This window comes from Vipera ursinii (genome assembly GCF_947247035.1).
Source record: "Vipera ursinii genome assembly, chromosome: 3".
Classification (NCBI taxonomy): Eukaryota; Metazoa; Chordata; class Lepidosauria; order Squamata; family Viperidae; genus Vipera; species Vipera ursinii.
Window position 1 is genome coordinate 66,923,905 of NC_139516.1, and position 15,374 is coordinate 66,939,278.

The 15,374-nt window shown below is 35.6% G+C and overlaps 1 protein-coding gene across 3 annotated transcripts in view; it reads left to right on the forward strand.

The window, feature by feature from the left end:
- NFIA (nuclear factor I A) overlaps positions 1-15,374 on the forward strand; it is a 328,904-nt gene that overhangs the window by 7,081 nt on the left and 306,449 nt on the right. For 2 of the 3 annotated variants that reach the window (XM_083360530.1, XM_083360532.1), the window contains exons 1-2: positions 24-328; positions 5,990-6,521. In XM_083360530.1, coding sequence (XP_083216656.1) covers positions 302-328; positions 5,990-6,521 — 559 coding nt within the window. In that variant the 5' untranslated portion in view covers positions 24-301. Of the gene's footprint in view, positions 1-23; positions 329-5,989; positions 6,522-15,374 lie in introns of those variants that run through there. The other variant, XM_083360531.1, reaches the window with a different exon arrangement.

Genomic DNA, 15,374 nt, shown 5'->3' on the forward strand with positions numbered 1-15,374 from the left:
TTAACGCCTGGGTACAGTAGACATGTATAGTGTGTAGTGTAGGGAAACTCTAGGCGGGGTTAAAGTTCAGCCCATGGAGCTGATCAGCGCTGGCTGCAGTTTAGCAGAGTTGGAAATGTGAAAGCAAGAAGAAGGCTCGGTTCTTCCCCCTTTCTTTTTTTTTTCTTCTCTCTCTCTCTCTCTCTCTCTCTCCCTCTTTCTATTCCTCCCCCTCCTTTTCTCTCTCTCTCTCTCTCTCTCCTTCCCCCCCTCTCCCCCTCTCCCTCACACACCTCCAAGCCACAAACCCCCCACAGCAATCATGTACTCTCCTCTCTGCCTTACCCAGGTAAGAAGCTCTTCGGCTTGAATCGGGGGGGGGAGGGGAATGGCGGAGGGGGGAGTGCGGGAGGGTCGTCTGAGCGTTGCGGGGGGGGGGCGTCGAGGGCGAGAGCCAGCTTGCGGAAAGTAACTTTCTTTTCCGCGAGGTTACATTCTTGCTCTGGCTCGGCCATTTGTATAGACACATGGCTAATGGCGCCTTGTTATTAAGGTTTTATTTAATTAATAGGGGAATGTGCGAGTTTTTTTTTTTTTTGTGTTGGAGAAAACCGGGTGTCTCTCGGCAACGGGGAGGGTTCGTACCGAAATGCGGTGTGGCTGTCTGCGTTGTGTGGGTGTTTTAGGACGATCTGCACGTGTCTAGCAGTCTCGCAGCCCCATTACATGCTTGGTCATCTGAAATCAATACTTACTGTTTGTGCTTCAGAAGCGGACGAACGTGGAACAAACGCAACCCAGATACAATTAGATGCTTTGTGTGTTGTTTTTAAAGTGTAGCATTAAGTAATTGCCTGCTGCGTGTATTTCTTTTCCCCGCCTCCCGGACTGCTGGAGCTGCATTGCTTTCTCCCCCCCCCACTAAAGTCCTCGCACAGTTTTGTGTTGGGTATACGTGCACTGTGTTGGGCAGCCTTGGGGGTTCAGCCTTTACGCGGCACCGCAACGTGTGCTCCAGTCCTCGTCGGAACCGGAGATCTGTAGAGATGCATTGCACCTAAGCCTCCAACTTTCCCTCCCGTACGTTGTTGCAACGCGCTTTGATGGAGAACTTAAGAGCTTTAAGGAATCCACATTGCGCACCGCGGCCGCAGTTCTGCAATCCGTTCCGTTACTCTCTTGCACGGCCCAGTTCGGGATCTTCGGAGTCTCCAGCAGCCTCCTGCAAGGCGGCTGAGCAGGGCTATCCATCCCCAGTCAGAGCTGCCCTCCTGGCTGCTTCTAACGCTTGTCACTTGCTCGGGTGTCATATTTGCCTGGGGGTTGTTTCCTTTGGGAAGTTAGGTTTGTTGTAATGTCCTGCCCGGGGAAAAGAAGGAGGCGGGGAAGGGAATTGCTGTTTGGAGAAAGTTGCTGGGTTCCTTTTGTTTGCATCTGAGCGAAGTTCCTCGTGGATTACAAATCGTTCCAAGTGGGTCTCCGGCCCACTTCGCGCCTTCCCAGATCTCCCGATTGCTTTGAAATTTGAAGAGTTCCAAAATTACTTTGAAATTTGAAGAGTTGTGCGGATGACGCCTAAATACTGCCCAGGCAGATCTTTCTGGGAAGCTGCGAACTTTTAGGAGTTCGGCAACTTTTCTAACTCCCTACATAACTCTCTCTCACACACACCCCCTCAGCGCTTTGCCCCCTCCCAAAGAAAACTCTTATGCAGCGCCAGATTTTTTTGGCAACATTCCCACACTACCCCCATCCGTGCTCCTTCTGAGATACGTTGCCACGGTTTAAAATCAGAAAAATAACTTGCATTTCTGCTTCTGCTGATGGTTTTAGCGAATTACATTGTTCGCCCCCTCTTTTTCTACTGATAATCTTTGTTAGACCTCTGGTGTTTGCCCTTCTGAACAGTGAAACCGGAAAAGTTCCTAGGGAAATTGTGTAGTTTCTTCCATTGCCATTTCAGCACTTCTTGTCCCTATAGAAAATAACAACACTTGCATACTTTAGTTACTAAATGGTGATGAAAAGGGTGGCTTGGAATTGAGCACTTTGAACACCTTTAAAACACCAGAAAGAGGGAAGAATGAACAATACACTTTCAAATGTTCTAATAGAAACTTAGGAATGAATAACTTAGAAAAATTGTGCCCAGTGATTCACAAAAGCTGTCACCTAGAGCTAAAGAATATATTTATTTATAAGAACATATCAAACCAAAAGTACTACACAATGCCATTAAACTCCATTGATTACATTGATTATAGGTAGAAGATAACTGCTACTGCATTTTGAGGGTGAATTTTTCAAAGCCAACTTTTTCAGAAGTTTTATCTCTCACAGAAAATTCAAGTCAGATCTACCGTATTTTCTGTTTGTTTACTTTCTTAAAATAGCTAATATTTTTTTACTTTAAACACCAATAACCTGTTCTCGGTTCCCACCTCTCACAAGGGGGGGGGGGAGAGACTCTATTTTATTAGGCCTTGCTATGCATTTATAAATTTTCAGATATATTTTTTGTACCTTGGTCTTTAACCTAAGAGTTACTCTGTGGCATGTTGCTTTCCAGTCTCAAGAGTACATTTGGAAACATTTAGAGATTCTGAGACATCTTTATAGAGAACCTGTTTAAAAAAGTTGTGCACATGGCACCTGATTGCTTAGGACCGAAAGATTTCAAAATTAAGAAAGGCTTAGCTTAACATGTTATTTTCTTTAAATTTAAATAAACAGTCATCCACAGTACTGGAAGATTAGAATATAATACCTGCAAAGGGGCTTTCTACATTTACCCTGTAATATAGGGAAACTACCTACCGTATTTGCTGTTTATTATATACTGTTTTGGCTTTATTTTAATAGCTTATCCTAGATAAGCTATTATGTAGATAAGATTATTATGTAGATTTATGGACAATGGAATATTAATGCTGTGAAAGTTTATAAATCTGGCAAAGTTTCAAATGGAGCAGATCAGTGAATTGTTTCTAAATATTGCTGTGGTATGTTTTTACTTAAATATGTATGCTTGACTTTTGTGTTGTATATTCCATATTCAAATATACGTTAACAAAATTTTTGTTAAATAATTCAAATGTACCTGTATAACTATGGCAAAGTGTTATTAAGAACCCATAGCTGTGAACCATAAAAAAGTATTATAAACTCACTTTTGTTATTTTCCTCTCCTGCCAATCTGGAAGATATAAATGGGATCATGTGATATGTAAAAAATCCTAAACCTCTTCGTTTAATGTTCTAGAACTTTTATTTATAATTTCAACTTTAAAAATAAAACCATACATATCTATATTTTCTCTTTTTTTGGTGGTAGTTGTTACTTTTAATTTTTAAATAATTCTGACCCACATCTATTCTGACCCACATCTAAATGTTCTTAAATTTTCTTGCAAACCTGGAAATCAGTAATTCATCTTAATTGTGAATTTACATAATGATATTCCTGATCTTAATTGTGAATATACATAATATTCCTTTTTTAAAAAGACAATATATTACAGAGTAGACAGATCCTTGTTGAACAATTGATCTTTCCTACACTGTTTGGCAGAAGCCAATCTGGATAGCATTACTTATATCAGCAGTGGGGAATCTCTTAATTATATCATTACGAGAAACTTATTTGGTGGATTTTGAATATTTTAGGTAGATTTTTAAGCTATTGTCTTCCTTTTTGAATCATATTTACCACTGCTAGATTTCATAATATGGTAACATTATTTCAAAATGTGAGCCTCTAGGTATAATTAATAAATGGTGAAAAAAAGTTTGTAAAATAAGATCAAGATGCATTTAAGAAAGGACAAAGATTTGTAGTAATCTTTTATTTTAGGATGGGTAATTTTGCAGATGTATCGTATGGCATAGAAGGATAAGCATTCCCAAATCTTTTTTTCCCCTTTCTTTCTTTCTTTTTCTTTCTTTATTTCTTTCGTTCTTTCTTTTTTGGGGGGGGGTATCATTGGCGATGCTAAAGTGTATGCACATGAGAAAGGCCTTAACATTTTCTGTTCTATGCATAATTATTTTATCTTTAGTTGCAGCTCCTGTTAGTGACTAACTTGGATTTGAGAGGAGATATTTGAAAATATAGCTATTTAATTGTCAATATAATATTTTTTTCTAGTTTTTTTTATGGAATTTATGTAAATTGCTACTTTGTTCCATGTAACCATGTGTTAAAGGGTATAAATATTAAGCCATTTTTTCCTTCAAAATCTGGCAATACACTTAATCTAGTTTATATTATTTTGAAAAATATTTTCTATAGAAAATTAATACAATTCAATATTTTCATTATATTGGTAGATCATTATATTGGTAGAAAACTGGTAATTATTTTTAGAAGATCACACCAGATCCAACTGGTGAAAGGGACTCTCTCATATATTGTGCTGTATTATCCCTGATCTTTTGGTTCTGAAATTTCCTGTATTTGATCAAGGAATTTTAGATACTCCTATAGCATTTCATAACAATATCCTTTATAAGAATACCATCAAATTATTTTAAGAATTGATTAGTTTTAATCAATTAAATTAAGAATTAAGAAATTTAAACGTCAATCTTATTCATTAGGGGAAGGAAGTCTCAATGAATTCACAAGAACTTCCTTTTGAATAGTCATGTATATATATTTGCACAGTAGACATTCAGTATTCAAGGACATGTACTTCTAGGAACAAGAGGAAGACCATGTTGTTTTCTAGTATACCAACAGCGCTTCCTCTTCTTACCAAGAAAGCCCAGATTTGGCAAGAGACATCCTAACATTTTAAAATAGTGCACGATCATATTTTTTACATTTTTTTTTTCCTATACATGGTTTTAGAACTAACTGCCTATGTATCGATAATGGGCACTGGTACTAATTTCAGGTGATGTTTTCTAGCACTGAAGGATGCTTTATTTATTTAAATATTTACAATGCAATCTTTCTTACTGTACGGTAGACATTGGAGAAATGTTAAAAACCACTTTTTGGTTTTAGAACAGGAAAAATTCATATTAAAAGACACGAAAAGAGGGATAATGCTTTCATTAGCAACGATTGTCCACATAATATTTTTTTTAAAAAAATGCAGAAGCCTTTGTATACATGCATGCATACATACATACAATGCATTTTAAGGCGCACTAGCTTTTCAATTCTATTTCTCATTTTTTTCTTAAAATATTTGTGGCTTAGAATGTACAGTATTAAAGCCATAATATATTCTATGCTATTACTGTTTCCTAAATAAAGACCAGAAAGCTTTATGGAAAATTTTCTGTTTTATTGTGTATGGAAATTAATATTTTTTGTTAGTGTGAAATTCTTTTTATATATTTCACTTTATTTAGCATTCTATTGTGTTATGTTCACAGATTCAACCTTAAATTAAATACTTTTATCATATATCAGATAATTGACTGATCACGTTCAGACTTTCAAAAGTTAAAATTTTGCCGATTTGTCAAGCATATAGCATGTTGGTCACATTCACAAGAGGGTCATTGAAAAAGCAAAATAATATACTACTACTTCCTTTTTTAAAAAATGGATGAAAATTACAGTGGTCTTATTGCAGATTTGAAATAATTGATTTTGGAGTTACCCTGTTGACTTACATTGAACTGTTGTAAAGTCAGCTGTTTAAAGTTTAGAGTCTCACCTTTCTGACCCAAAATAACATTTGCTGCAAAGTCAGTGCCATGAGTTTTATTGAATTATCTTGTTGTAGCAAATGTGATTCACACTGTTGTGGCAAAATATTTTCAGCACTTGGGGTCTGGGACTGAGTGACTGTAGAAAGTTGATTGCATGATATATTTTAGAGATTTTCTTGTTTTGTTATCATAAACGTAGAAACGTTTGTGTCTGTACATAATGTAGGTGTTGCTATGTTATTGGCCTAGTTATAAGTTTCAGTCACCATTCAGAAAACAACAAACCTTTCATACCTCAGCTTTCCTTGTGGTAATTTTTTTTCACTTTGATTATTTTCAGGATGAATTTCATCCCTTCATTGAAGCACTTCTTCCCCATGTCCGAGCATTTGCGTACACATGGTTCAACTTACAAGCTCGAAAGCGAAAATACTTTAAAAAACACGAAAAGCGCATGTCAAAAGAAGAAGAAAGAGCGGTGAAGGATGAATTGCTAAGTGAAAAACCTGAGGTTAAACAGAAATGGGCATCCAGACTTTTGGCAAAGCTTCGGAAAGACATCAGGCCTGAGTATCGGGAAGATTTTGTTCTAACTGTGACAGGAAAAAAACCTCCTTGTTGTGTTCTTTCCAATCCAGACCAGAAGGGCAAAATGAGAAGAATTGACTGTTTACGGCAGGCAGATAAGGTCTGGAGGCTGGACCTTGTTATGGTGATTTTATTTAAAGGTATTCCGCTTGAAAGTACTGATGGCGAACGCCTTGTAAAGTCCCCACAGTGCTCAAATCCAGGGCTGTGTGTACAGCCCCATCATATAGGGGTTTCTGTTAAGGAACTCGATTTATATTTGGCATACTTTGTGCACGCGGCAGGTAAGTGCCTATATTTAAAGTTGTCCACTGTTGAATACGTTTGTTGTGCAAGAATTTAACTGAATGGTTATTTCAGTGTGAGGCATGCTTGCACCTGACCATGTAAGTTAATTAAACTGTGTTACTTTGCACTGCGTCTCTGATGGTGGTCCGGATGTCCTCAGAAGCAGAGAAGCTATAGATTGTGTAAAACTGCAACATTGTTCAAAAAAAGTGATTGTGGAAGAGTGGTGTCTTTCACTATTGGCCTAATGTGCAATGTACCTAAAGTATTTTTTATTAGAATGCCTTTCGAAAATGCTTGGCACTAGAATATTGTGTATTTCTTAGAATTATTTTTTTCATTTGGTGTAAATTTGGCCATGAAGAAAAGAAATGAAAACAATATTTATGATATAAGCCAAGTGTTTAATTGGTTAACATACCTAAAAAGAAGTGGACAAAGACGGAGGCCTTACCAGGCCTTAATCTATATAGCTATAGATTAAAGAAACTTCTGCTTAATGAAGGAAGAAAAATTAAAAGACATTCTTAGTAATTGCTCTATATAAATAGAATATTATTGATTTTAAAGGATGGTTTATTAATTTAACAGTGCTGCATGTTGGAAAATGGACATATGCATTCTTTTTTATTCTTAATGCAAAATGATACATTTTTCTGTAGCCTGCTTTGAGGAAGTTTGTTATCTTACGACTTTTGGAGACTAACATGAGCACCAGAGTGATATTTCTAAGCAACTCATTGTAATTTAGTTTTTCCAAGAGTTCAGTTTATTTCAGATATGGAAAAGAAAAGACATAGGTTTCTCAATTTGTTAAATGCATACATCTGTGTTTGTATGTAGCCTTTTTAAATGTGAGGCATATTGTTAGCTTTTAAGTGGTTTTGTACAAAAGTGAAGTTGCCTGTGTCTCTTAACGGATTTATATGTACTAGTGTTACTGTGATAATTGGTATATGCAGTTAAATTTTTGGTTTTGTGCTATGGAATCACACAGAGTGGTGTGCTCTGAATATGAACTATTATGCACTTTTGACTAATGAAGCATCTGAAAATATTGATAAAGAGATTATTTTTTAAAAAAAGCAATACTGTAAGTCAATGACTTATTTGGGATCTGTGTTTTGTGTGTAATAATGACTGGGTTTTATTAAGTGCAAATGTTTATAATAGATTGTGGCCTCTGTGAGAGTTCATAGCTATATATAGTGTGCTGAGTGGAAAAATTCACGAATTAAGAACAGATTTAAAAATACAAACATTTAATGAATTTGGTGTTCATGCCATATTGCAAACTCTTTTGCACATTTGTTGATGTATAATGCAAATTTTAAATTGATTTTTTTAAAGGATCCATGATATTTCATTGAAAGTATTTGTTAAATGCTATTCCTTTCTCACTTTATTTATTTAAGTTGTTAATCACTAACATAGCAAAAAAGCTAAACAGCTATAAAAACTTTTCTAAAACTATAACCATGCTATAATATTATTAGAAAAAAATAAAATGCACAAAGTGGAAAAAGAAAACAATGAATGCAAGTAGGCCAAATATAACCCTTTGTGCCATTATAGATGTTAAGAGCATATTGTGATATTTTAATTACTACTCTTCTGCTTTGCTATCACTGAAGAGTACCAAATCCCATTTTGAATACCTTTTTCAATTGTTTTGAAACCCAACTAAAGGTATTCAACCATATAATTTGTTGAAAACTTAGTTCATTTGAGTTCAGCGGTGTTTTTATATAAAATACAGATGGTACTTGTAGTTTTATTTATAAATAAAAATAGATTTGCTTTTAAAGTGTGCATTATTATGGGTTTATTACATGTATGTATTGTATCACATGTTTTATGCCATGTTTTGGAAAATATTTCAGTAATCACCTGTAAAGAATGAAAGGCATTCCTATTATCTTTATATGCAATATATCACTGGCAGCATTCATTATTTGTGAAGGAGGAAGAAACATCGTATTTGACATCTGCTTTATTCTTATATTTCCCAGAATCCTTTGTCACCCCAGAATACCAGCAAGGTTCACGCTAACTGCCGTTGGATAGCTATAGTAATGAAACCACAATTTATTTAATTATTTTTTATTTATTTCATTTATTAAATTTATACAGCCACCCAACTCACATGTATGTGACAGTTTACAGTTTACATCAGATGTGAACACTAACACAAGTCTTAGACATCCGTTGTTGTCATTTGTTTTTAAATGGTGATAACCTATTAATTATAGTAAGGAATTTGCCAGTATAAAATGAAGAAATAACACAAAAATCAGCTTACATGCAGTGAGAATTGAAGAGCAGTTCAGAAATCCTCAACATTTTTAGGTGGTAAAACTTTGTCAGAAGTTATCAGAAATGAAAAGAAATTCACATTGTGTAAGATTTTTCTCACATATGTACTAAAACTATTGCGATATCTTCACTTCGTATATTAATACTATTACTTTATACTCTTCCGAAGTAATTTATTGCTCAACCCATATAGACAAGCTGTCCTTTTCTTTTTAAAAACTTTTAAAATTATTTAGCCACCTTGTCCTATTCCAACTAGGCTAAATTACAAGAAATATTGGTCCTATGTAGTAACAAGAAAATGCAATTTTGTAACTAAAAATATTTTCCTTATATTAAAAACTGAGCAATAAGTCATTTGCTTGGAGGTCTCAAGATGTTATTCTGATTTTACTGTACCGAAGGGGGGGGGAGCTGATTCTTGTGAACCTTAATTTAAAAAGGGATCTATAGCTATATCTGTATTTTTTAAATTCTGCTTCAAATGACGTTAGAAATGACTGTGGCAAACTGTATTTCTTTGTGGGAGTATAAGTCTCCAGGAAATTTATGACCAGTCTTTTACCAGATGATCTGTATCAGAATCTCCCATATACTAGGCACGTGGCAAGGTCACCATTTAAGTTGTTGGGGTCACAACCTTCGCCACCAGGCATTTGACCTTTGTGATAAAGTTAACCTTTGTTCATTAGGAGGCACTCAAGCAAGAACTTCCTTGTTTTTTACTGCGGCTGCTAACATGATCACATTGTTAAAAGTGATTCTTAGCTCAAGTACTGGGTTCAGTTGAAAAGTTTAAAGATTTTCTGTGTGCGTTTCTCTACTCCTTTTTTCTCTTCTTTTTAGCCTTTTTCCTGCAGGCAAAGCTGTGTCCTGTTGGCCACACAATAGTCCACGGCTTTGTCTCTTGTTTGTTTTGGATATGACTTTTAACAGCACAAGCCTATTCATTTTTACTCTGAAGTAAACTCCACGGCCTTATTCCATAGTGGATTTATTTATGAAAGAATGCAATCTGTATTTGAAGAAAAAAATAGTTAAAAAACTTCAGGAGGAATTTTTCAAAATGATAAAACTATATTGAAAAAGCTAGGCCTTTTACATTTGAATTAGGTTGTTTTATATAGATTTTAATGCTATTAAGTACTGAATCAAAACTAGCTGCGAGGCCAATTTAATTTTGATAATGGTGAAAAGGTATTTTGTTCTGGAAATAAATCAGTGTCTACTAGAGATGGGATCATGTCTTTAATCTTAAATAAGCTGATACGTATTCAATAATAAAATATATTGGATACTGTTATAGGACTTGGGCTTTGTAATTTTATAATGTACTCCTCTGATATAAATTATACTCATTGTACTCATCCTGATCTTAGATCATTTTGTATTTTGCAGCAGCATTTCTGCAGGTATACTTGTATAGGAAGTTGCAAATAAAATAGTTACAAGTTTTTGTAGTCAATGATACTTTCCAGGAAAAAATATATATGATTTTATCACATTATTTCTACATCAGTGTAGGATTGAGATTTTTTCTTAATTATTTAGCTTTTAAAATAATAATTTCTTTTTCTTGTTCAATATATTATTATTTACTATAAATAAAATAAAAACTTGTTTATATCAGGTTGCATTTTCCTTGGTTTTCTAATTATTATTGCTATTCTTTCGAATGATAGTACAGTTATCCATGATTTGCTGATGAACCATATGGCCAAGGTAACAGACTGAGAACCTGCTATATACTAATAAAAAGCAGGTATAAGATCACAGAGATTTCTAGTTTCTCCTGAAATGGATTGGAAATTTCTTTCAGAATTGTAAGTGACTCATAGTAAAGGTAATTAATTTCATTTTAAATTTAAGCATTAAATTTAAGCATTAAATAACATTAAATATGCTTTATTCACACTATCTGAGCCAGATGCCATAATGGATTCAGATTCAAGTAATTCTGATGGTCTGTATCAGAACCTAAATTATTTGGGTATCCAACACTGTTTGGATTCTTGTGTGTACACTAAATGAATAAATCTGCTTAGATTCTATGTGTACATTAAATGAATAAATCACCAGGGAGCATGATTTTAAATATGACAGTCAGAAACATTTTGAATAAGTTCTAGGCAAGCAAATCTCAATGATATTCTGATGAGCAGGTGAGCAGAGGTGCTTGTATCTTCTGCATAGTTGGAAAGCAATTGTAAATCAAAGTTGTATGTGCAGAATGTTTTGGTTGCTGCAGAAAATCTACCTGCCCTTGTGATAGGGATATATCTGTGCACGTTACCTATTTAGCTAATTATGCTTTACCATGTACATAAGGAATCCTAATATGAGTGAGGCAGCAGGGCATCCATACTTTTCTGAGTTGTATCAAAAGCAGTGAATTGTAGCAGAAGGATTGTAAACCTTTTCCAAGACATTTTGTTCAGTTACATTTATACCAATGCAAACTGTACCTATAGAGCATGTTGATGCTAAAAGATGCTTCTTATATATTAACTCTAGTTTGGACAATAGTTTTCCAACTTTTTTAAAAATTTTAATTCCATTTATATCCCGCCCTTCTCCGAAGACTCAGGGCGGCTTACAAGCTTAGCAGTAGCCTTCATTCTATGTATATGCCTGCTTATTAGGGCTTTCACACACACCCCAAGTGGCATTATTACAAAGTCAGCTTAATTGTAGAGTCTGATACTAGAGAATCGTCTACCCAAAGAGACTTAAAGGTAACTTGTCCCTACATCTCCTCCAACTTGAGATCTGAAAACAGCTGTAAGAACAAAATGTAGAAGAGCTATTTGTTATTAACACTTCAGCCAGTCTTGATTCTTGCACTGACAAAGTTTTTGTGATGAATTAACTTAGTCTCTCAGCTAAAATGCTTATGATCTGATCTCTCATACTTTTGACTCTTGTCTCTCTTGTGAGAATTAGTGTTGTACAAAATCCTGTCAAGGGTTTGCCATGATAATGCCCTTCTTTCAACTTTCACATGCTCGGAATGGAATTCTGCAAGGTCTACTCTCTGGCTTGGAAGAGTCACCTATAAATATTTGCATGGTTTTTAATCTTAACTGCCAAAAGATTTTATATTCAACTCCAGGTTGCAACACTTGATCTCTAAAACTGCATAGAAAATGGATATTTTCTATTCTGGCAAGCAGAGGATTCTGTTTCTACTGTTAGCAGTGAGTGATTGTACTTGACAGAAGCAGGATTTAGATGAGGACAACTGCAATTTTCCTGGTGCTGTAACTGAGATGGTAAGCATTCATTCTAATTTGAACCCTAGCAGTAGAGGAACTTAGGAGTATTTGCTATATAACGAACTGTTGGCACCTATTCAGTCATGGGGCTAAGCTTTCTCCAAAACAGAAACAAAGCCAGGCAGTATGCTAGGGTTTTAATATTTCTTAGAATTCTCCCAGGTGTTTTCAGAAAAAAAATATATCACATGATTTAAATGCTCTTTCCTGTATCCTGAAATAGCAAATGGACCCAATCAGTCAGCAAAGAAAGTTCCTGGTCTCTGCTAGGAGAGATGGCCAAATTGAGTGTGCAGATAAAAGAAAAAGAACATAAGTACTTTTGTTTCTACTTGAAAACCGCTTCTGGACTTTGTGCGTGAAGTGGGAAAAAATGATATTATAAGTTTGGGTTTTACTGATTAGACTGATTTGCCGATACAGAAATGACTAGTGCATTCTACTGTAGAAATGTAGAAAGTTGAGATTTGATTTTAATGTCTGATTTTACTGCAACAGAGTGAGTCAGAAGTCAATGCCTTTTGCTTCTTCCCGTCTCTTTCTTCACACCTTTTTTGCTTTCCCTTTCTCTATTGTTGTCCCTTGCTATTTGCTTTTGTACTTCCACATTTTATTTTATAAATGAATAAAACTAATAAGAAAAGCCTTTGAGTAGAATCCATTGCTTTTATAGCTATGAAGCCAGCATAATAGTATAAAAATTGCCCAATGTCCTGGCCAGGCCGGTCTTAAGTTACTGTATTTTTATATTTTCCCCTTTTTTTTCCACCCAATGATGAATAGCATTAATTTAAATCTATTTAAGGCAAGTGTGGGAGAAACCACAGCCTTTGTTGTGGTCAGTGGTGTACACAAACAGGGTTGGATGTTTCACTTGACTAAGGCCTGAAAGTTGACTCTAGTAGATGCCATGTCATCTGTTTTCTAACTGCATGAGAAGAAGTGAAAGTTCTATTGTAATGGCAATAATTATTACAGAATGGGTGTTTAATGTTCCCAGTGGCAACAACAGAGCAACAACAATTCAATTTTCTGTGAAAATAACCGTCCTGAAACCTAATGGAGTCCACAGTCACACCAAACAGTCAGTTTTTATATGCTTTTTTTTCCCCTTTGGAAACTTAAGCACGATATATTTCTTGAAGCAAGTCCCAATAGTAAGCAGCTTTCACAGTTGTTTTGGTCAAAGTGTAGAACTGAACTGAAGGATTATGATAGTTTTTGTGTTGATGATCTTTCTCTTAATGTACTCAAAGAACTATAGGCCAAATTGGAGAACAACTGAGGTTCCAGTACCACGTTAGAAATGTGCAAATTTATGACAGTAATAGCCTGACGTTTAGACTTCTTTCTATGGAATATAGAAATTACAAACAAAATTCAGGGGTGCAGCACGAGAGGATTACCACTATTTAGAGCTTTAGTCAGTCCCCATTTGGAATACTGTGCCCAGTTCTGTAGACCTCACTTAAAGAAAGACAGAGATAAGACTGGGCAGGTCCAGAGACAAGCCACAAAAGGCACAAGGTCTGAGGGGCAAAAACATATTAGAGTTCAGAAAAACTGTATAGCCTGAAGGAAATGGGAGACATGATTGAAAACTTTAAATATATTAAGGATGTGAATAAGATTCTAGAAAGCGGTATTTTCAATAAAAATCAAGAACACAGGGGCATAACCTCAAACTGACAAGGAGGGAAGTTCAAAAATGTTAAAAACTATTACTTCAAAGAAAGAGTAATGGAAATTTGGAACCAACTTTCAGTGGAGGCAGTGGGTCAATCATCAGGAACTGAGCTTAAACATTCTTGGGATAAACAAATGTCCATCATCTAACAACAACAAAAAACAACCATTAAAATACCTCAAAGGACAGAATCCATGGACTACTAGGTCTTTTTTGCCTTCAGTTTTCTGTGTTTCTAAATTGATGGTCCTGTGGAGTCAATTAAATTTTGTAAGTGTGTTCTGCAGTTTAGAGAAAGAAAGTGAGATCTGTGCTGTGTTTTAGTTCTAATTTACTCCAGTTGGGTTTGCAGTGCAGTGAATACCTGGAATCTCTTTATTTTTCTGTTTAAAACAGTGTAGCATAACTTTTACCATTCATTGTGTTTTTTATTTCTCCTCTTGACTGTCTTAGAAACTTTAAGACTAAGCCTATGTTCAGTGAACAATCTTCAGCTGATTTAGCAAATAGGTTGTGGATGGACAGTCTTTTTAAAGGCGCACAATGATAAAGTTCCAACATATTAAACCAGAACTGTTAAGCCATGGCTTATTAAATGTATCCTAGTGGCCAGGTTCACATATGACACCAAGCCAAAAATGGTATTATGATTTAGAGCAGGGGTGTCAAACTCAATTTCACTGAGGGCCGCATCAGCATTGCGGTTGCCCTCAAGGGGCCAGGTGGGTGTGGCCAGGGTGGGCGTGGCCTGCTGGGTGTGTGTGGTTAGAGTGGGTGTGGCCTACTGGGTGGGCGTGGCCAGCTCTAGATCGTTCGCATCAAGGGTGCCTATGGGGGCCTGGGCAGGAGTGGGACAGATCTGGAGGTCTCTGGCGGAAGGAGGTTCTCTGGGCCAGGGCCATGGCAGTGGGGGCCATTCCCTCACTGTTTCCAGGATGGCTTTGCGGGCCGCATGAAACCACTTTGCGGGCCGGATCCGGCCCCCGGGCCTTGTGTTTGACATGTCTGATTTAGAGTTACATATGAACAAGATCAATTTCGTTCCTTTGCTTTATCATTTATAACCTAGATAGTTAATAAATATACTCTACCTGTAATATATTTTTTGGATTCTTAGCTTTCTCCTTTTGCTACTGCTGAATAAGTACTCAGGAAATTATATGGTATACTACTATAATATATACATATTAATTATTATTCTCACTCTTATTGGTTTGGCATTTTTTTAACTATATGAAACCATAGGCTACGTATGAAAATGACAATACGGACACAATGATGTCATGATGGAGATCATGCTGTTGTGTACTTGTCTTTAATGGTTGGTAAAAGTGTGTAGATTGTTCATATAAATGAAACAAAATTAATGAACAGAAATGATTGACTAAAATTACAGATTCACACAGTCAAAATTTAAAGAACTAGGCCACATCATAACAGTGTTTAATGAGTTCTGCACTGAACTGTAAAAGAAAAACTCTACAATTTTTTGGGAAATCTTATCAAAACATGTCTTCTGTTTTGAAATATTAATAATAAATGAAATGAATTAATTATTGGATTATTTAATT